The sequence below is a fragment of the Balaenoptera musculus genome, chromosome 5, assembly GCF_009873245.2.
Source record: "Balaenoptera musculus isolate JJ_BM4_2016_0621 chromosome 5, mBalMus1.pri.v3, whole genome shotgun sequence".
NCBI lineage: Eukaryota > Metazoa > Chordata > Mammalia > Artiodactyla > Balaenopteridae > Balaenoptera > Balaenoptera musculus.
The window spans coordinates 107,184,325-107,207,844 of NC_045789.1; the positions used below are offsets into that span (position 1 = coordinate 107,184,325).

Below are 23,520 nucleotides of genomic sequence, written 5' to 3' on the forward strand. Positions count from 1 at the left end.
ATCAGTGTCTTATAGTTTTCTGCATACAGTTCTTTTGTCTCCCTAGGTAGGTTTATTCCTAGGTATTTTATTCTTTTTGGTGCAAGGGTAAATGGGAGTGTTTCCTTAATTTCTCTTTCAGATTTTTCATCATTAGTGTTTAGGAATGCAAGAGATTTCTGTGCATTAATTATGTATCCTGCAACTTTACCAAACTCATTGATTAGCTCTAGTAGTTTTCTGGTGGCATTTTTAGGATTCTCTATGTATAGTATCGTGTCATCTGCAAACAGTGACAGTTTTACTTCTTCTTTTCCAATTTGTATTCCTTTTATTTCTTTTTCTTCTCTGATTGCCGTGGCTAGGACTTCCAAAACTATGTTGAATAATAGTGGTGAGAGTGGACATCCTTGTCTCGTTCCTGATCTTAGAGGAAATGCTTTCAGTTTTTCACCATTGAGAATGATGTTTGCTGTGGGTTTGTCATATATGGCCTTTATTATGTTGAGGTAGGTTCCCTCAATGCCCACTTTCTGGAGAGTTTTTATCATAAATTGGTGTTGAATTCTGTCAAAAGCTTTTTCTGCATCTATTGAGATGATCATATGGTTTTTATTCTTCATTTGTTAATATGGTGTATCACATTGATTGATTTGCGTGTATTGAAGAATCCTTGCAACCCTGGGATAAATCCCACTTGATCATGGTGTATGATCCTTTCAATGTGCTGTTGGATTCTGTTTGCTAGTATTTTGTTGAGGATTTTTGCATCTATATTCATCAGTGATATTGGTCTGTAATTTTCTTTTTTTGTAGTATCTTTGTCTGGTTTTGGTATCAGGGTGATGGTAGCCTCATAGAATGAGTTTGGGAGTGTTCCTTCCTCTGCAGTTTTTTGGAAGGGTTTGAGAAGGATGGGTTTTAGTTCTTCTCTAAATGTTTGATAGAATTCACCTGTCAAGACATCTGATCCTGGACTTTTGTTGGAAGATTTTTAATCACAGTTTCAATTTCATTACTTGTGATTGTTCTGTTCATATTTTCTGTTTCTTCCTGGTTCAGTCTTGGAAGGTTATACTTTTCTAAGAATTTGCCGATTTCTTCTAGGTTGTCCAATTTATTGGCATAGAGTTGCTTGTAGTAGTCTCTTAGGATGCTTTGTATTTCTGCAGTGTATGTTGTAACTTCTCCTTTTTCATTTCTAATTTTATTGATTTCAGTCCTCTCCCTCTTTTTCTTGATAAGTCTGGCTAATGGTTTATCAATTTTGTTTATCTTCTCAAAGAACCAGTTTTTAGTTTTATTGATCTTTGCTATTGTTTTCTTTGTTTCTATTTCATTTATTTCTGCTCTGATCTTTATGATTTCTTTCCTTCTGCTAACTTTGGGTTTTGTTTGTTCTTCTTTCTCTAGTTCCTTTAGGTGTAAGGTTAGATTGTTTATTTGAGATTTTTCTTGTTTCTTGAGGTAGGCTTGTATTGCTATAAACTTCCCTCTTAGAACTGCTTTTGCTGCATCCCATAGGTTTGGATCGTCGTGTTTTCATTGTCATTTGTCACTAGGTATTTTTTGATTTTCTCTTTGATTTCTTCAGTGATCTCTTGGTTATTTAGTAACGTATTGTTTAGCCTCCATGTGTTTGTGTTTTTTATGTTTTTTTCCCTGTAATTCATTTTTAATCTCATAGCATTGTGGTCAGAAAAGATGCTTGGCATGATTTCAATTTTCTTAAGTTTACCAAGGCTTGATTTGTGACCCAAGATGTGATCTATCATGGAGAATGTTCCATGTGCACTTGAGAAGAAAGTGTAATCTGCTGTTTTTTGATGGAATGTCCTATAAATATCAATTAAATCTATCTGGTCTATTGTGTCATTTAAACCTTGTGTTTCCTTATTACTTTTCTGTGTTGATGATCTGCCCATTGGTGTAAGTGAGGTGTTAAAATCCCCCACTATTATTGTCTTACTGTTGATTTCCTCTTTTATAGCTGTTAGCAGTTGCCTTATGTATTGTGGTGCTCCTATGTTGGGTGCATATATATTTATAATTGTTATATCTTCTTCTTGGATTGCTCCCTTGATCATTATGTAGTGTCCTTCGTTATCTCTTGTAACAGTCTTCATTTTAAAGTTTATTTTATCTGTTACGAGTGTTGCTACTCCCCCTTTCTTTTGATTTCCTTTTGCATGGAATATCTTTTTCCATCCCTTCACTTTCATCTGTATGTGTCCCTAGGTCTAAAGTGGGTCTCTTGTAGACAGCATATAGATGGGGTTTGTTTTTGTATCCATTCAGTGAACCTGTGTCTTTTGGTTGGAGCATTTAATCCATTCCCATTTAAGGTAATTATTGCTATGTATGTTCCTATTACCATTTTCTTAATTCTTTTGGGTTTGTTTTTGTAGGTCCTTTTCTTCTCTTGTGTTTCCCACTTAGAGAAGTTCCTTTAGCATTTGTTGTAGAGCTGGTTTGGTGGTGCTGAATTCTCTTAGCTTTTGCCTCTCTGTAAAGCTTTTGATTTCTCCATCGAATCTGAATGAGATCCTTGCCGGGTAGAGTAATCTTGGTTATAGGTTCTTCCTTTTCATCACTTTTTGTATATCATGCCACTCCCTTCTGGCTTGTAGAGTTTCTGCTGAGAAATCAGCTGTTAACCTTATGGGAGTTCCCTTGTATGTTATTTGTCGTTTTTCCCTTGTTGCTTTCAATAATTTTTCTTTGTCTTTAATTTTTGCCAATTTGATTACTAGGTGTCTCGGTGTGTTTCTCCTTGGGTTTATCCTGTATGGGACTCACTGCGCTTCCTGGACTTGGGTGGTATTTCCTTTCCCATGTTATGGAAGTTTTTGACTATAATCTCTTCAAATATTTTCTCGGGTCCTTTCACTCTCTCTTCTCCTTCTGGGACCCCTATAATGCGAATGTTGTTGCATTAAATATTGTCCCAGAGGTCTCTTAGGCTGTCTTCATTTCTTTTCATTCTTTTTCTTTATTCTGTTCCACAGCAGTGAATTCCACCATTCTGTCTCACAGGTCACTTATCCATTCTTCTGCCTCAGTTATTCTGCTATTGATTCCTTCTAGTGTAGTTTTCATTTCAGTTATTGTATTGTTCATCTCTGTTTGTTTGTTCTTTAATTCTTCTAGGTCTTTGTTAAACATTTCTTGCATCTTCTCGATCTTTGCCTCCATTCTTTTTCCGAGGTCCTGGATCATCTTCACTATCGTTATTCGGAATTCTTTTTCTGGAAGGTTGCCTATCTCCACTACATTTAGTTGTTTTTCTGGGGTTTTATCTTGTTCCTTCATCTGGTACATAGCCCTCTGCCTTTTCATCTTGTCTATCTTTCTGTCAATGTGGTTTTTGTTCCACAGGCTGCAGGATTGTAGTTCTTCTTGCTTCTGCTGTCTGCCCTCTGGTGGATGAGGCTATCTAAGAGGCTTGTGTAAGTTTCCTGATGGGAGGGACTGGTGGTGGGTAGAGCTGACTGTTGCTCTGGTGGGCAGAGCTCAGTAAAAGTTTAATCTGCTTGACTGTTGATGGGTGGGGCTGGGTTCCCTCCCTGTTGGTTGTTTGGCCTGAGGCAACCCAACACTGGAGCCTACCTGGGCTCTTTGGTGGGGCTAATGACAGACTCTGGGAGGGCTCACGTCAAGAAGTACTTCCCAGAACTTCTGCTGTCAGTGTCCTTGTCCCCAAGGTGAGCCACAGTCACACCCTGCCTCTGCAGGAGACCCTCCAACACTAGCAGGTAGGTCTGGCTCTGTCTCCCCTTGGGTCACTGCTTGTTCCCCTGGGTCCTGATGCGCACACTACTTTGTGTGTGACCTTTAAGAGTGGAGTTTCTGTTTCCCTCAGTCCTGTCGAAGTCCTGCAATCAAATCCCACTAGCCTTCAAAGTCTGATTCTCTAGGAATGCCTCCTTCCGTTGCTGGACCCCCAGGTTGGGAAGCCTGATGTGGGGCTCAGAACCTTCACTCCAGTGGGTGGACTTCTGTGGTATAAGTGTTCTCCATTCTGTGAGTCACCCACCCAGCAGTTATGGGATTTGATTTTACTGTGATTGTGCCCCTCCTACCATCTCATTGTGGCTTCTCCTTTGTCTTTGGATGTGGGGTATCTTTTTTGGTGAGCTCCAGTGTCTTCCTGTCAATGACTGTCCAGCAGCTAGTTGTTATTCTGGTGTTCTCACAAGAGGGAGTGAGAGCACGTCTTTCTACTGCACCATCTTGGTTCCTCTCCTCATGTTAGCTTTAAAAATAACAGCATTATACTGCTGACTTATGTTTAACTGAGGATTAAGGAATCACCTTTTGTGTTGCACAAACACTAATCTGACTATTTTCTACCTTTAATCTTGTCAGTTTGTCTTTGGTGACTGTTTGACATACTTTGCACTGAATAGCCCCTGAAATCTCCTGGTATCATCCAAGGTATTATTAAATCTGCTCATTTTGGTATTACGGAATCTTAGAGTACACTGTCAACTCTATAATAAACATTACTGATAAAGGATAGTAAGAAAACTATGAATAAGTATGGAACATATCCTTATTAAGATACAAGGTATACACTTACAGAACATCAATTCATAAATTCTTGGAAGATGATATTACATGACTCTTGAAGTTGGATGGCTTTACTAAATTAACGTACAAGCAAAAGGGAAGTTCCTTCCTATAAAATATACTTCTTCTTAATTATAAAAAATCAAAACAAAAAGATGTTGCCCTCTAAAAAATACATTCTTAAGTTAGTCCCAACTATATATAAGTCCACATCCTAGGAATGTACAGGGACTTGGGTATATCCATTTTCGGCCAAATCATTTCAAAATACAAATACAAATCAATAGAAATTACATTTCAAAACTAACATAGAGACAATGGATCATTACTTCAATTTCTAGCACCCATCTATGTGGTAGACACAGAGAACCATGAATGATCACATGCCTCAATGTGCTTGTAAACACAAACATTAAGCTTGTTAAAAGAATTTTAATATTTTTCTCTATATACCAATGTAAATGATGATGGAAAAATTGTATGTGTTGTGCTATTTATCCATATTCTTTTCCTCTTATTTTCAGTCTCTTTATCTTTTTAATTTACATTACCCTTTCTGCTTCCTTTCTAATTATTTTTTCATTATATTGACCTCTGGTACTCTAGTTTTATACTCATTTCTAACTAAGTAAAAATATTGCTAATTGAGACCCCACTTACTCAGAATTTTTGATAAATCAGACACAGCTTGTAGTTTTCCTGCTTTATCTATTCAAATTGAGTGAATTATATGAAACCATAATGACACAGGTATAAATAAACACAGCATCAGCTTTAAGTTGTTTAAAGTTTAACAGACTTAATAAGACATACATGTAAGTAAAAAAGTCTAAATGAAGGGGGTGTTGGATAAGTTTCATAAAAATTGTAAATGGGGAGACTGCAACCAGCTTTGTAGTCTGTTCCAAAAGAAATACAAAACTCTAAGAAAATTCCCTGTCCTTAAAACATTAAAATCTTCTTGAAAATATAAGACATAAAATGATATATATTACCATGACAATAATTACATTATCAAAAAATTGTAATAATGATAATAAAAATAGTAATAATAGTAAAAATAACAATATAGTAATAATTATTGTTATTGAAATGAATGTTTTTATGTGCTAGATATTTACATATCTTATAATGCTTAACCTTTACAACAATCTTTATTTCAGATATGAGGAACATTATACCTAGCAAACTTAAGTTATTTGTTTAAGACTCACAATAAGTAATGAAACTTAAATTTGAAACAGTTTGTCTGATTCACAAGTATTTATTATTAAACTTGTTACACTACTTTCAAAAATGAGCTCAAAAAATTATATAAAAGTTTGAATGTGGCTGAAGTTGTCCTGAAAGAATTCACAGATGGGTTATGCTACGTCTTGAACTCTGAAGGAGGAGGTATCTTTTAGGAAAGAAAAGAAAGTGGGAGGATATTTTGGGTGATCAAGCATGGTGAATAAGATGAATGAGAAGTGTTTTTAATATTCTATTTACTTACACAATTAAACACTATTTAAGCTTTTTACTAATTCATGATAAGCTTGCTCCATGGTGAAGCTTTTTGTGGGCAATGTTAATAGTGAGAGAAACAAACAGTTGGACTTTTATTTTCTTAAACTGGCATGCCTGAATTTGAACCAAACTGAGATTAGATATTAAACAGTCATTAGAAAAATATCATAATTCTTTGTGGACTTGGAGAAGAGACTAAACTTAATGATCTCTTCATGTGTTTTAGTGATAGACTGTCACCATATTTTATTGGGTCAAAATCATAAATTTAACTGAGTATTGGTCACTTTTGACATAAGTGCTTTCCCTATAAAAAGGCAAAGAAACACATTTGCTTACCTTGTATTACATGCGAGTTGTCTTTCAAGAAGAAGTTATACAGGTATTTGGGGATAAAAGCAGACATACAGGCATAAGCCAAGGCTAAGAAAGAGTAAGGCAAATACAACAAATTAGTTAATGAGGTAAAAGATGAGCAGTCATTCACTCACTTAGCACACATTCCTTGAATCTATTTTTAAACAAGAGTTATGTTAATAATTGATGGAAGCACAAAATTAAAGGGGAAAAACCCTGTACCATTTAAAACAGAAAATATTTTGGACAACAGAAGATAACCACCTTAGAAACTTTTCAGTTTCAAACTACTGCAGCAGCAAAAAAAAAAAAACCCCAAAAAACAAACAAAAAACCCAAAAAACAAAAATAAACAACAAACAAAAAAGCAAACTACCACAGCAATCATTATCCTACAAGAATAAAAACCTTTATTATCAGAACTTTATGCATTTTTAAAATCTCTAAATATAATCATTATTAATGAGCTATATAAACCTCAAGATCCCTAATTTTTGTTGATGCAAAGAGCCTGAGAACTTTGGATTTAGAAACACTAGCAATAAATTGTTCTTTCAAACACAGATCCCTTACTATTTTTGGATCAGTATGTGTGATAATGAGCTATGCTTAACTAAACACAACAAAACCTAGTCTAAAGACTAATATCAGAGAACAGCCATTTAAAAAAGTATTCAAATAGTGAAATTTTAGTTCTCTGGGATTATGCTATCGCAACTCAAATTCCAGAAATCTATGCAAATTCTGATATGAAATAGAATTTGAAGAAATGGAGATTCTGAGATTGAGGCTTCTAAGGATTCACGCTATACATGGTAACACTCTCTGCATGTGATATCATTAGGGATATTCACAATAAATATTCAAATATTTATTGAAAAACCTACTATAAAAGGCATTATATGAGGGAACAGAAAACAAAAAAAAGACCCTTGTCATTTAAAAAAGCCGCTAACCAAAAAAAGGGTTACTATATTAGTATATAAATAACTGTAATATGAAACATACAAAAGATAAATTTCTGGAAATACAAAGTGCTATATGGATTCAAGAGGGTAAGAAAAGTCTTCATTAAGGAGGTAGTGGCTTAAAAAAAAAGGAGGTAGTGGTTGAAATAAAAGACTCTGGAGGATACAGTATCAATATTGTTTTCTTTACAAATTGTTTAGAAAGTATATATAGACCAAAACTAATCTCTAAAAAAGTCAGAATTTTCTCCAAAGTTTCATAAAAATAGTCACCAAAGTAGATGAATGCATTTAGAATAATCCATCAGGTTTTCCCTAAATCTCTAGTCACAGCTGAAACTCTCCAGTAATAAATTAATCCTTCACATCCTCTAAAATGAGTCTAATAGATTATTTCACAGAAATTTACAATATCTACTAGGAAGAGAGCAAGAACCGTACAATGAAAATAAAAAACTTTCACGTTTGATTAAAATATTTTAAAATAATATGCACAATAATTATTTAAATGATAAATAGGCTTACCTTCATTATTGAAATTTAAATACAGAAATGGAGCACAAAGTGAGTCAAGACCTGATGGAGAGAGGTTGGGGAAAGAATTCAAATAAACTTAATCCAACAGAACTGTAGATATATACCTTATTCAGTTCTCTGCATTACTTCTATATAGATTAAGCATTGTACGTATTACCCATTCAGAAATATATTACATCATGGGTTATTGTGAGGAGTAACTGATGGTGACTGGCACATAGTAAATGTCCAAAATAAACCAACCATTATTATTATCAAGGTTATTATGAGTTGAAGAGAGAAATATAGTAATAGAAAAATGTAAAAATGATAGAAGGCTTGCATATAGTCCCTGACTGTGTGATCTTGGCAATCACTTAACTCCAGACAGGTTTCCTTATCTAGGAGATGAAAATTTTTCTTACATGTTTCTCTGGGATGATGAAAAAAAATTCTTTAAAAAATTGTGACGTAAAATACAAATACATGACATATTTCTTTTACTGATAATAATGCTGTTCATACACTGTTATGTTAAAAGAATGTATATAAATTTATCTATAACTGTTAGAACTCTAAAATGAACAGAGCTAGGAAAAATAATAGCTTCATTTTCAGGTTTGGCCAGAAATAGACACAGAATTGAAATATAAGCACTACTACAACAAATTCAAAAATAAGACTAGGTGGAATGGTTTTCTCATTCATGAATTTATCAATGACCACAAAAATAGTAATGAGGAAAGCTACAAATCAAGGATATGGAGCATTAAAGATATTTTTTAAAAAAGAGAGAAAAAAATGAGAAGTTCAGGGTGATATCCTATTCCCCAATTCCCAATAACCATGATAAGCATAAGTTGTAAATCATTAAATGCCAAGAATATAAACTTGCCCCAAATTATTTGTGGTACAAAATTATTTTATTATTTGCATAAGTATTAAAAAATGTATTCACAAAGATTACAATAGCACAAAATATTCTTTATACTTTCCTAATCAACATGACAGCAAGTTGTCTCATTAAATGTCTTGCATTTAAATGATATTCATTAGACATTTAGACAAAGTTAAAAAAAAAGTTCTCATATAAACCTCTCAAATAATGGAGCATAGCTTTAGTATTGACTTTTCTCAAAGCCAATGATATTTTGATATTTTGTTTTGATTTTAAAAATTGTCAGTCGTGCAACATGTTCCTAACACTTCAAAAAGTATCTTAGTAATAGGGAAAAAAAGTTACCTTGCCAATACACAAGATCAGGATGAGACACGACCCAGGCTTTTAATACACGCCTAAATTTTGCATGACCTTCTGGTGATGACAGCAGTTCATCATACTGATGACAACGAGGAATATCCACTTCAATCTGTAAAACAGCCAAACAATAAGGAAAACTATAATGGACTGGTCGCCAATAAATCCCAAGATAAGGAAAAGGAGAAACTGTAGTATAAAATTCAGAATAGGCAACCTACATAATCCTGGTGTCTGAAGTTTTTGAATTTTATACTAATCCGCTGGAAACACCAAAAAGTTGTAAGTATACTTAAACAAGGAAAGCAGACCATTTCTTTTGAAAAGGTATGTATTAATTTAGTTTTAAAAAAACCTTCCTTTACAATCTGGTCTAAATAAAGGACAAATTCTTCAGACAAAAAAGTACATTATTAGGAAAAGTTACTTGGCCTAAACTCCTAAAAGGAACAGTTCTAACTCACTAATGAGTTAGAGTAGATCTTAAAGAGGTAAGAGTTATGCTTCTCTAACACCATATGCATATGATGGCTGCTGAGTATTCATAATAAAAGGAAGAAAATTCCTCATGCCTTTTTAAAATTTAAAGATTGGGCAGACTTATCTTAGGTTGTTTAAGAAAATCTAAATCATACTTGTCTATCTGTAGGAATTGGAGTATCTTTATCAATTGCATCATACTTGGCATGAATAGCCCCCTGCAAAAAATAAGAGAAGATATATTACTTTATCATACCCTTAAAAATTATAAATTTAGGAAAAATCTACTTATAAATATCTATCTTTGAAAACATACCCAATTATAGATAGGCACACTCAAACCCAAAGTATACTCCTTAGAAAAATTTTCTACGTCTTTGACAGTCTGTGATGAAAGTCTGAGACAATTTACCATTTTGCTAAGGCAGACATTTGAATTAGACACACTGGAAGACAAATGTGTTGAATGAGTCATGTGGCTAATGACCATGCTTAGCCAATCTCCCAGCCTCCACAGCAACACAAAACACAGCCTTGCTGTTCTCTATTCACTGTTATCTCACGCATAGTAAATTTCATGAAGAAATTTTTTTAAAATTCCGGGGAGGGGAGTAGGGTTCATCCACAAGAAACTTCCCTGTTAAAGTTGGTAATGAAAGCAAAAGTAAAGTGAAACTGTTTAAAGCAGTGGTAGCTGAGCACCAGGAAGCCGAAGTTTGGGATGAATTAAAGAGTGGAATATCATGTAGTTATAAAATCATTAAGGGACTGAAGGGATCATTTACATTTTTCAGTTATACCATTACAGAAATAAAAACTGAATAAACCACTTCAAATGTTTGGTCAGTATCCCAAGCATGGAACACTTCTTATTAGTCTGGTTAACCGTAATGGTAGAGAAACAGCCAGGAATTTGGGGTTCAAACTCTGTGCTGTGCCAACTTCTCTGGCACATCTATTTAATGAAAGATTTGGACAACCTGACCTTGGAAGTCCTCTTGAATTTTAAGCATTATATGGTTCTACAATTCTAACTATTAATGTATGATAGAACAGTAGACATTCTTGTAAAGCAACCAACCAAAGTCAAAGATATTTAGAGACTCTCATCAAGGGAATCAGGAATGAAGAAAGGAAATCTTTCAACAGAGAGTTAAAAGGATTAAAAATATTTGGGGAAATTCACACACACAAAAATAGGTGATGGACATCCATAAGATATCTAAAAGAAAATACATGAAGGCAAAATGACAAAGAAATTACAGAAAATGAAATAATCTGGCAGGATTTGGCCCATTATCATGACTGCTGTTCTCTGATACCACTGCAAATCACCCTACTAATTTTGTGACACCTCTCCTTTCCTCACTGCCACAGATAAGGTGTTGTAGAAGATAAAGTAGCTATTTCTCTTAGCAGCATGTTTCTGGTAAGACAGATGTGCCAAAAGGCACTAAATCATTATGTTAATGATTTCTGACAAGGTTCAAATTAGAGTGGAAGAGTTTTCCAAATTTAGACAGCATTAGTTACAAATAGGCAATCCTATTCCAAGATGAACATACTTTATAAGCAGGACTATAGACTTATAAATGATATACATATATTCTTAAAATATTTTGATTTTAAAATTAATAATCAAGATAATTTCTGTGAGTCCATTAAATACAACATTAAATGGAATAAATCTAACAAACCATCAATTATATTTTTCTATTCTATCTAGTCTACTCTTTTCCTCTATTCCTTTCACTTAAAATTGCCAAATATTCTTAATGTTCATATTTTACTACATAATTTTCTAGCAACTTGAAAAGTACACATTCAGAAAGCACTTTCATTCTTTTTTCCTACCACTATTAATCAGCTTCCAACCTTCTCTTTTCTTTTTTACCTCAACTCCCAGAAGAGCAGCCCAGGTGAAACCTCTCATAAGAGGAGGAATGTCGACTCTTGCTTCTTTCCAGATTTGATTTTTTTTATATGGATAAGCCTACAGATAAAAAAAAGACATGAAAAATATCTCAAATTACCAGTGTCATCTTTTTAGTGTAGACAGATCTCAATATACCAGTGAAAAAGCTGAAGGTGAACTGTAATACATTTCTAAGTACCTGAAATTACTTTGATGTTATTAATACATATAAATTAGCAGTGCAATGGTTCCCTATCTTCTGTAAATCTCCTATTACACAATCAAAGAGAGGAGCTGATTCTACTGCTTTTTAATCATTCCTCTCTATTTTGTGCTCTGGGAGAATTAAGAAAGACTCATAATGAGAATAATATTACCAGTCTCATATGGGTAAAATAATGTATGTAAGGCACTTTGTAAAGTATCTGGTGATATAGAAAGTATTAAACAAATATGTTATTATTATGGTTTCTTCTATATATTTGTATATAAATTTGTCATTTTGTAAATTTGTATGTTAGGAGAGATTTCTATAAGAGAATTACTAGGACAAAGGGTATGGATGTTGTTAACGCTCTTGATACATACTTTCAATTGTTTTACAGAATGTTTCTAACACCTTACACTTACTCTAAAAGAATGAGAGTTCCAGTCTCAATATACCTTTATTCACTTTGCTAATTCAGTATGCAAGAAAAAGTTATTTTAATTTTTTTCATTCCTAGTAAGGATACACATTTTGAATTGATTTACTGACTAGTTGTATTCCTGTTGTGTTCTTTTCCATTTCTCTGTTTCGATAATAGTGCTTTTTCTTTTGGTTTTTAGGTGTTCATTTACTTATTTGGCTGCATTGGGTCTTAGTTGCGGCACGCTGGATCTTCGTTGTGGCATGCAGGGATCTTTCGTTGTGGCACACAGGCTTCTCTCTAGTTGTGGTGCATGGGCTCTAGAGCACGCGGGCTCAGCAGGTGCAGCGCGTGGGCTCCACAGCACACAGGCTCAGTAGTTGTGGCACGCGGGCTCTCTAGTTGTGGCATGCGGGCTCTAGAGCGTGCAGGCTTAGTTGCCCTGCAGCATGTGGGATCTTAGCTCCTTGACCAGGAATTGAACCCATGTCCCCTGCATTGGAAGGCAGATTCTTACCCACTGGACCACCAGGGAACGCCCCTTAGGTGTTCTTTAAATAGTACGGATATTAATATTTTGTCTGATATGATTTTGCATAGATTTCTCCATCTTGTTTACTTTTTAATTTTATGTACTATGAACAGGTATCATTTTTATAATTAAAGTTAATCAGAAAAGATAGGTCACAAGAATTAGTGTTCTCATTACATCAAGATTCCCTAAGAATTACCAATGAAATAAAAAATAAGGATTGTATGTGGGCTCTTTATAACACTTTACACTTTAGAATCTCTACCTTTAGCAGCCTGTCAAAGAGAATGATTCTGTTTAGTTGGTACTCTGTGTCCCTCTCTCGGATGATTAAAGGGAGAGTGGCAGCTGCAGACAGCTCATTATTGCTGTTTGAATGAGGTAAATTAGACTGACTGTAAAAGAGAAACAAAAGCAGAAAAATTGACAAAAGGTATAAAAATTTTAAAAATTAAAAACACCATATTTTTGTGTTATTTTTAGGAAATACTTTTCAAAGAAAATGTACAAGCTTCTTACCAGTATAATATAAACTGAAAGGAAAAACAAGTGTAAAACGAGACGATATACTCACTCATCTTCAAGTAGTGGGTAAAATGCTTCTCCATCAACATCTTTTAATCTCTGTGAATTTAGAGAGAAAGTATTTGTGATATTTAGGATCTGAGACAGAAATGCTGATCCATATTTAAAAGGAAAAATAACATTAAAATTATGAATTTATAAAGGTACCAAGAAAAGTATAAGATAGAATCTAAATTACATTCCTAACATAAATATGCAAATATACCATGGCTCCAGTGATTAAATCTGGCTGTGAAGAACCGTTTTTTTGGTTTTTGATTTTTTACCTCCAGGTATCTCTTGTAAAGGTTAGACACCTATAATAATTGTTATCCAAACACAATTCAGAAACACTAAAATTAGTATGAAATTTAATAAATGGATATTTTAAAATTATACGAAGATTATTTTAAAATGTACTTTTGCATACATATCCCTTAAAGTCAGATTTATTTTTGTTTTGACATTAATACAAACTAAGACAAAAGTAAGGTGCTAATAAAAAGGATTCAAAAGAATTTCTCACATCATACTTTGAACATAGATGATTCAAACAGCGGATAAATCAACTGACAAAATTCAATTCTTTTATTTTTTTCACAAAGTCATTATAATAAATGTTACTCCAAATAATGACATTGCCAGAATTACAGATATTCTCCAAAAACATAAGAAGGTAGGCAGTAGTAAAGTAAAATCTTAGACAAACGCTAAGCAGGGTGATTAAAGTTAATGCCACCACCCTGCCTGCTGCTCTGCTGTTCAGTTCAACTTCCAACTAGAAGGCAGAGTGTCTGCTCCTCTGGGGACCGACACAGAAGATGGAAATCGGTGTGTAGCAGCATCGACCTTCTGCTGATTAGAGCCACTGTGTGCTCATCCACGTGAGTTATCCCCAGAAGTTTTAAAAGTCAAAGAAAACCCAACACTGAGAATCTGGCAAACACTGGATTTATGCCTAACTTTTCTCTAAAATTTGACATGCATTTATCCCATTTGCCCTTAAACCTCGAGGTATTTCTTTCACGTATTAAAATTCTAAGTTGAAAAATAAGATTTTACCCAATCTTTACTGCATTATTAACGTACATATTTTTTTAAAGCTTAGGTTTTACTGCCCTGAAAGTCATAAATATTATTAGTAACTTGCCTGCTTTTTTTTCTAGTTAAAAATTTAGCATATTAAGGGTTTAAAAAAGTCAAAAATACTTATACAGAAAAGTATAAGGTAAAAATTATTATTTGTTTTCCATATTATTTTAAAAATCAACATTAATATTTTTTCTTAATAATTATAGAAAAAAGTATTTTAAATTTCAAAAGTGGAAATGTAAGGGAACTGAGGAAGTAAATAAAATGGAAGCCTACATTCAACTTGTATTCATATAATTTGGATTATATTTAAATTAAAGAAACAAATTAAGAGTTAAATACAATCAGTTGAAACCATATGTTTTGGATATACTTTATTGTTTACCACCTTGTATTGCTACTTATTTTGTCCACTGTACACATTCTTCCTCTTCAAAGAGATGATAAGTTTAGGGTATCAGGTGTAATCATCATATATTTTAATTTTCTGTTCCTGGCATTATAGCAGATAAGAGATTCTAATATCCCCCTATTGTATAATGTGTAAAATATTAAATGACAGGAAAAGCCTAAAAGAGTAACAAAAATGCAATGACGTAAGACACAAAGCTGGGTTTAGAGAGACAGGAGGTAAGCTAGCACTAAAGTATACTTACTGATAACTGTGGCCTAGGGTTTTAGAGCACAATGGGATATAGGTTCAGGCACCTGATTAAGGGGCAGCCAAATTGGAGGAGACCCTGCTACGCCCGAGTAAAGACAGAACTGTGTGTATGTGCTGGCGGTGGGGTGGGGAGAGGGCGCTGAACTGCTAGCCTAGAGACAGGCAACAAGGGAAATTATCTATTTTATCTTTGGCTATAGACGATTAACAATAAAAAGGCTAGGAGTTTTCCTTTCCAGTCCAACACTCAAAAGCTTGGAAGTTATCCCTCCTGCCCTAACAGCAAGAAAAAAAAACCGGAAGAAACTGAAAATCAACAAATCTTTTCAGAGCCGTCAGGATCAGGGCAAAAATGCTCCCTGGAAAACTAGAGAGACAGGCAAATATAGACAATCACAGCTAAGGCGGAGCAGAAGCTACTGCTGGAGCCTGGTAAGAACACTTGAAGGGTAACTGACTAATCGCTGCAGACTTAGCAAGGACTAACCTGAGAGATAAAAACTTCTGGAGGCCCAGCCCTAGGGGAAACTCCACACTTCCTTGAGTTTTATCTCCATAAGTCCCAACAGGTTCTCAGGGTGAAAGTCTAAGAAAAATCCCCTCTTGTCTCTTGCAGGAGGAGGGGCAAAGTAACCACTTTAAACTGCTCCCAGAGTACCCTGTTGTCATAAGTAAAGGTCTGCCCTCAAGGGAAACTATTTTACCAGAGTCTAAATGACCTGGGTAAGGGAAATACAAGATTCTAGGCCCCTCTAGTCCTTGATGTGGGGAAAAGAAATACCTAATTCCAGCTCTCTCTAGCCTTCCTGTCTCACCTAAAGAAATGGGGAGGGAAGCTGAGAAGTTCAGGCCCAGAGACAAAGGCTCACTAAAATACTGAGACCTAATGATAGGATTATCCCTCCAACCTTATCTCCCTCCCCTATCTTATCTCCATATATGGAGTTCCTGTATAATACAGGGGATTCCAGCTGAAAGAACTGCAAGCCTCAGACCCTATTAAAAGAGTCTCCAGGGCTTCCCTGGTGGCGCAGTGGTTGAGAATCTGCCTGCCAATTCAGGGGACACGGGTTCGAGCCCTGGTCTGGGAAGATCCCACATGCCGCGGAGCAACTGAGCCCGTGAGCCACAATTACTGAGCCTGCGCGTCTGGAGCCTGTGCTCCGCAACAAGAGAGGCCGCGATAATGAGAGGCCCGCGCACTGCGATGAAGAGTGGCCCTCACTTGCCGCAACTGGAGAAAGCCCTCGCACAGAAACGAAGATCCAACACAGCCAAAAATAAATAAATAAATAAATGAAAACTAGTAAATTGGCCACATAAGATCTTAAAAAAAAAAAAAAAAAGAGTCTCCAGGGAAACCCAAAGGCAGTAAGGAAGATAAAAACAAGGACACTTGAGAAAATTTTACCCTCTGACAAAAAAGCTACACAACAGCTAGATAAACATGAAATCTTGCACTAAAGGTCTATTTACGATTGTTCTTCTTACTAATATATCATGTTGGGTTTTCAAAAAAAAAAATTGTAAGGCCTGCTAAAATGTAAAAGAAAGACATTCAGAACCAGATTCACATATGGTAGACATTTTGGAATTATGAGACCAGGACTTTTATAGAAATAACTATGATTAAAAAGGATAAAAATTACATCAGGCCAGTCTCCAGAAAGCACGTAAGCAAAAAAGAGAGCGGGGTAAAATGTTTAAAGTATTGAAAGATAAAAACAACCAAACTAGAATTCTGTATCCAGCAAAATTACCCCTCAAAGTAAAGAAGATGGTGGTGCAGGGGTTAAGAATCTGCCTGCCAATGCAGGAGACACAGGTTCGATCCCTGGTCCAGGAAGATCCCACGTGCCACGGAGCAACTAAGCCCGTGTGCCACAACTACTGAGCCTGCGCTCTAGAGCCCACAAGCCACAACTACTGAGCCTGTGCACCACAACTACTGAAGCCTGTGTCCCTAGAGCCCATGCTCCGCAATAAGAGAAGCCACCGCAACGAGAAGCCCGCGTACCGCAACAAACAGTAGCCCCTGCTTGCCACAACTAGAGAAAGCTTGCACGCAGCAATGAAGACCCAACGTAGCCAAAAATAAATAAATAAATAAATTTATTTAAAAAAAAAAAGTAAAGAAAGATCCAACTCTACGTTGTCTAAAAGAAACCCACTTCAAATATAAAGACATAGATACATTAAAAGTAAAGGGATAAAGATATACCATGAAAACACTAATTAAAAGAGAACTGGAATACCTGTATTAATTTCCAACAAAACAAACTTCAGAGCAAGAAACATCATATACACACATACACACATCCTATTTACAAGACCAATAATTTAATATCTTAGGAATAAATCTGATAACATATACAGACACTAAAAAGGAAATTTTGATATAAAATAGGACCTAAATAAATGATATACCTACACCATGTTCAAGAAATAGGACTCCATATGTTGAAGATATCAGTTCTCTACAAATTCAATGCAATTCTAATCAAAATCCTATACTTTTAAAATGAAATGACAAGATGATTATAAAAATCAAATAGAAGAGCTCCATGTTAGAGAGTTCACGTTAGAGAACAAACTGGGGATCTCCCCTGCTAGGAATCAAGACTTCATATAAAACCATGTATTAAATATAGTGTGTTAGTGGCTAAGGTTATACCAATAGGTCAAAGATCAGAATAGAAAGCTCAGAAACATATCCACACATACATGAAAGAGCTGACATTACAGATCAAAAAACCAAAGAGTGAATTATTCAATATGTAGTGCTGAGACAAGGGATTATTTCTAATGAATGAAATGTGATTTTGGATACCTACCTCACATCTTACTAAAAAAAAAAAAAATTACAGGTGAATTAATGGACAAAATGTGGGAAAAAAGGTCTAAATCTTTTAGAAGAAAATACAGAAGAACTTCATAAAAGTATATTTGTAACCTTGGTAAATGTTAACATTAAATTTAAATGTTACAATAAGCAAAATATATCAAAACATATTTGACTATAAAGAAAAGCATTGATAAAATTAAGAACTCTATTCATTAAAAGACACCATCAAAAAGTTAAAGGAAAAGCCGCAGATGAGAAGATACACGCACCACATACAGGCATACCTCAAAGATTCTGTGGCCTTGGTTCCAGACGACCATAATAAAGCAAATATCACAATAAAGTGAGTCACACAAATTATTTGGTTTTCCAGTACGTATGAAAGCTATGTTTATACTATACTGTAGTCTATTAGGTGTGCAATAGTATTATGTAGAAAAAAAAAAAGACCATACACATACCTTAATTAAAAATACTTTATTGCTAAAAAAACTGCTAACCGGCACCTGAGCTTTTAGCAAGTCATAACCTTTTTGCTGGGGGGAGTCTTGCCTCGATGCTGAGGGCTGCTGACTGACCAGGCTCGTGGTTGCAGAAGGTTGGGTGGCCCTGGCAACTCCTTAAAACAGGACAACAATGAAGACAGCCCCATCAATTGACACATCCTCTGATGAATGCTTTCTCTGTAGCAGGCAACGCTGTTTGATAGCATTTTACCCACAGCAGAATTTCTTTCAAAATTGGAGTCAATCCTCTCAAAACCTGCTGCTTGCTTTATCAACTAAGTTTAAGTAATATTCTAAATCCTGCTGTCATTTCAACAATCTTCACGGCATCGTCACCAGGAGTAGATTCCATCTGAAGAAACCACTCTCTTTGCTCATCCATAGCAAGCAAATCCTTACCCGTCATTTAAAGTTAGATCATGAGATTGCAGCAGTTCCATCACATCTTCAGGCTCCACTTCTAATTTCAGTTCTCTTGCAATTTCCAACACATCTGCAGTTCCTTCCTGCCCTGAATTTTTGAACCTCTCAAAATCTTCCATGAGGGTTGGGGAATCAACTTCTTCTAAATTCCTGTTAATGTTGATATTTTGACTTCTTCCCATGAATCATGAATGTTCTTAATGACATCTAGAATGGTGAATCCTTTCCAGAAGGTTTTCAATTGACTTTGCTCAGATCCATCAGGTAAATCGCTATCTATGGCAGCTATAGCCTTACTTATTTCTTAAAGGATAAAACTTGAAAGTCAAAATGACTTGATCTGAGGGCAGCAGAATGGATGTTAGCAGGCATGAAAACAACATTAGTCTTGTTGTACATCTCCATCAGAGCTCTTGGGTGACCTGGTGCATTGTCAGTGAGCAGTAACATTTTGAGAAAGGAATCATTTTTTTGAGCAGTGGGTCTCAATAGCGGGCTTAAAATATTCAATAAACCATGCTGTAAACAGATGTACTGTCATACAGGCTTTATTGTTCCATTGATAGAGCATAGGCAGAATAGACTGAGCATCATTCTTAAAGGCCTTAAAATTTTCAAAATGGTAAATGAGCACTGGCTTCAACTTAAAGTCACCAGCTGCAGCATTAGCCCCAAACAAGAGACTCAGTCTGTGCTTTGAAGCCAGGCATTGACTTCTCCTCTCTTGCTATGAAAGTCTAGATGGCATCTTCTTCCAATAGAAGGCTGTTTCATCTACATGGAAAATCTGTTGTTTGGTGTAGCCACATTCATTAATTATGTTTGTTACATCTTCTGGATACCTTCCTGCAGCTTCTACATCAGTACTTGCTGACTTCATCTTGCACTTTTATGTTCTAGAGATGGCTTCTTTTCTTATAACTCATGAATCAAGTGCTGTTAGCTTCAAATTTTTCTTCTTCAGCTTCCTCACCTCTCTCAGTCTTCACAGAACTGAAGAGAGTCAGGGCCTTGCTCTGGATTAGGCTTTGGCTTAAGGGAATGTTGTGGCTGGTTTCATCTTCTATCAAGACCACTGTTCACTGGAGTAGCACTTTTAATTTCCTTCAAGTATGTTTTCTTTGCATTCACAACTTGGCTGTTTGGCACAAGAGGCCTAGCTTTTGGACTATCTCACGTTTTGACACACCTTCACCAATAATAAGCTTAATCATTTCTAGCTTTTGATTTAAAGTGAGAGATGAGAAACTCTTCCTTTCACTTTAACACTTAGAGGCCACTGTAGGGTTATTAACTGGCCTAGTTTCAACATTGTTGTGTCTCAGGGAATAGGGAGGCCGGGGAAGAGGGAGAGAGATGGAACAGTCAGTTGGTGGAATGGTCAGAACATACATTTACAGATTAAGTTCACCATCTTATGTGGGCGTAGCTCGTGGTGCCCCAAAACGATTACAGCAGTAACATAAAAATCACTAATCACAGATTACCATAACAAATATAATAATAATGAAAAAGTTTGAAATACTGCAAGAATTACCAAAATGTGACACAGAGACACAAAGTGAGCAAATGCTGTTGGAAAAATGGTGCCAACAGACTTGCTTGATGCATGGGTGCCACAAACCTTCAATTTGTAAAAAATGCAATATCTCTGAAGTGCAATAAAGCTAAGTGTGATAATTGAGGTATGCCTGTATAGCTAACAAAGGTTGTGTAAATGGATACATTTTTTAAAGTCCTCAAATCAGCAAGAAATCACGCAAAAAAACTGGCAAGAGATATGAACTAGTAATGTACAGAGAGGTAAGCAAATGGCAAAAAATATGAAAAGGCTCATAACTGTACTATAATCAGGAAATTGAAAATTAGTATTATAGCAAAATACCATTCCACACCTTTCAGAACAATAATTTTTTTTAATTTGATAAGACCATGTGCTATCACATATGTGGACAAATGAGAACCCTTATCCAATGATGGTAAAAAGATAAAGTGATAAGGCCACTTCTATGAACAGACAATATAACAATATATACTAAGCTGATGATGTACAGATCCTATTTTCCAACAATGCCACTCTTGGGCACATACCTTAAAGAAACTCTCACATATTTTATAGTACCAGGCAGAAACTTAAGGATTCATGTGTATCTGTAAGGTTTTATTAAAAAAAAAAAAAAGGAAGGAAGGAAGGGAGAAAGTTCTGAAGCAAATTTGCCAAAATACCATTCTTACATTTCTTAGCTGGCATAATGACAATGTCACAGTGGTGTCATCTAATAGTGAGCTTCTATCTCGACCTTGTCCAAAGCTTTCACCATCTTCAAAGAGAAAACTGAAAGGAGATTAAAAAAACAATAATTATTTTAATGAGCACAGAAATCTGATTTATTGTTTCTTCTAGAAAACAAAATTTATTCTAAATCATCAATCTCTTCAACAAAAGAAAAAAAGAAATTTTAGACTGAATGGGTTAATAAAAAAGTAACTGTTGGTTGAAATTTCTCCAAAAAATTTTCATTTTTAAATATACGTTGAGTTGGTATAAATACAGTATATAAATATAAAGCATTTTAGGAATACAAGAGTATGATTTATACTCTTTGCTCTTGAAGGTGCAATGATTAAATTACTCTCCTGACAGTATGTAAATGTGTTCCTGAGGAAGTTTATATGAGAAAAAATGATAAAGGGAACAAGAAAGAAAGATGCTAATGATGATAACTCCTCAGGAGAAAGAATACTGAATAATAAATGCATTTAGAATTTTAGAGAATTACTTTTGAGAATTTTTATATCCTTCAAACCATTTATTCTTATAATTTCCATCATCTTATTTCTTAATTTTCTACTTAATTCATTGTGTGAACAGTATAATTGAAGTAATATTTAAAAATCAGCTTAAGAGGGGAAAAAAGTAGAGAGCTAGTGGTGTATTCAAATAATTAACCTAAAATTTACATGTGAAGAAAAAAATGATCAGCAGATGAATTCTACAGTTACCTACAAAGATCAAATCTAGTTCTAAAATCTAAAATTAAAACTTTAAGGCATTGGTGGAAAGAGATTCAGGTTCTCTTCTTTATGAATAAATATGAAAAGCAATGGAACAGTAACAATTTTGGCCCTTAGGGTTGTATTGTTATTTAACTTCTAGATAATTTACAGGATGGTGTCCAAGACCTTATGTAGTTCTGCAGATTTTTCTCAACAGTGATTTAGCACCATGATGATCTCTAGCACAAGCAATGAGGTCACTGAGTACATTTTAAAATATCATTAGAAATAAAAAAAAATAGTTCCTCATAATGGGCATACTAGCCTAGTTTATTAACTCTCTTAAACATTACTGTTCTTTCTGATTTGTACATTTTTTCTTTTATTGATCACCAACTATTGTGAGATGTTCCATAATAATAACTTTACTTCAAATAGATCATAGAACAAATTATTTATTAAAAAACCATATTTATTAAAATAATAAAAACACTGATGGGAACTCTGCAATTAGGAACTCGGCCAAGAAAACAAGGTATTGACTCCCAATTGCTTTCATAATCACTTAGTTGGAATGTCTACCAAAAGAAAAAAATATCAAATTAAAAAGAAGTTATTACTAGATTTTTCTCATTTCTAAGAGAAGTTTTCTTTCCTTACTTGGGGAGTGTGCAGATAGGTGGTTTGGATCGAATGATTTCCTTGTTCACAAGCTCTTTTTCCAAGTCACCTCCAGCTAAACACCAAAGGTAATACACTTCTTCAATAGATCTTTCTGCCAGGTAATCACTGCTTATATCTATTAATGGAAAATTAAAAAGCTATCACACCTTCTGTTTTTATTAAAAGGCAACAGGCAATAATAGCTGACATTATAAAAAAGTAAAAACTGAAGAACATAATAAGATTCCCTTTAGAATAGTCATACTACACAGAGAGGACTTTGATCAAAGGGGCCTTGCTAGGTTCCTCCCTGTCTACCACACTGAGTTCATATTTTCTGTAATTATCTGTGGGTGATAACTCTTTCCTGGAACAGGTCTTCTATCTTCAATTCTTTTAAACAGTTAGGGGAAAGTTCAAAAGTTCTTTATGAGTCTTTTGGGCCTTGCTTATTTTTAGCTCAAAATAATCTGTGCGCCAGAGTAGCACTTCTTGGGGAGGCCTTCCTGGAACCCCATCATTATGTATTCCTCCTATTGAAGGAGGTCATCAAAAAGACATGAAAGCCAGTTGATGTCAAGCTGGACCCTGGCAAATGGAGGCTCCCACCCCTTCCCCTGTCCTTGGAATGTGTGTTCGGCTTGCCTTCCCCACTCCCAGAAGCTGCTCCAAGAATACAGCCTTGAGATAGACATGTGGTGTTGAGATTGTCTGCACTGAATACACAACTGAACCCAACTAAGGCCTCTATATATAAATTTTTAAGATTCTGGAGGGGAGGGGAGGAAATCTGCTCATATGGTGGCAATTCAAGTCTAGCTTCATAAGCAAATTCTCTTGCTTATTAAAAAAAAAAGAACAGTCATACTACAAAATGCAGAGGATTAAATGCAGATATGCATATTGGTTGTGTATTCAGTTTCTTTGAGAAAAAAAGTATAATTTTTACCCTCTGTATCAGAGACATATGGGATATACGTATCAGATATATCAAGCTCTGCAAGAAAGAAAGAAGGGCAGAAAAAAGCACTTGGGTAGGCAACCAACACAC

General features: G+C 35.0%; 1 protein-coding gene across 8 annotated transcripts in view; it reads right to left on the minus strand.

Annotated features, from left to right (window-relative positions):
- The window catches only part of TBCK (TBC1 domain containing kinase), a 249,778-nt gene that overhangs the window by 156,646 nt on the left and 69,612 nt on the right, over positions 1-23,520 (minus strand). For all 8 annotated transcript variants that reach the window (XR_005019963.1, XM_036852717.1, XM_036852718.1 and 5 more), the window contains 9 exons: positions 22,467-22,605; positions 21,045-21,144; positions 13,290-13,339; positions 12,981-13,110; positions 11,534-11,632; positions 9,795-9,857; positions 9,145-9,271; positions 7,911-7,961; positions 6,400-6,483 (listed from right to left, as the gene is read on the minus strand). Coding sequence is in view for 7 of the 8 variants with exons in the window: in XM_036852717.1 (XP_036708612.1) it covers positions 6,400-6,483; positions 7,911-7,961; positions 9,145-9,271; positions 9,795-9,857; positions 11,534-11,632; positions 12,981-13,110; positions 13,290-13,339; positions 21,045-21,144; positions 22,467-22,605 (843 nt within the window). In the remaining variant the exon portion in view is untranslated. The remainder of the gene's footprint in view (positions 1-6,399; positions 6,484-7,910; positions 7,962-9,144; positions 9,272-9,794; positions 9,858-11,533; positions 11,633-12,980; positions 13,111-13,289; positions 13,340-21,044; positions 21,145-22,466; positions 22,606-23,520) is intronic.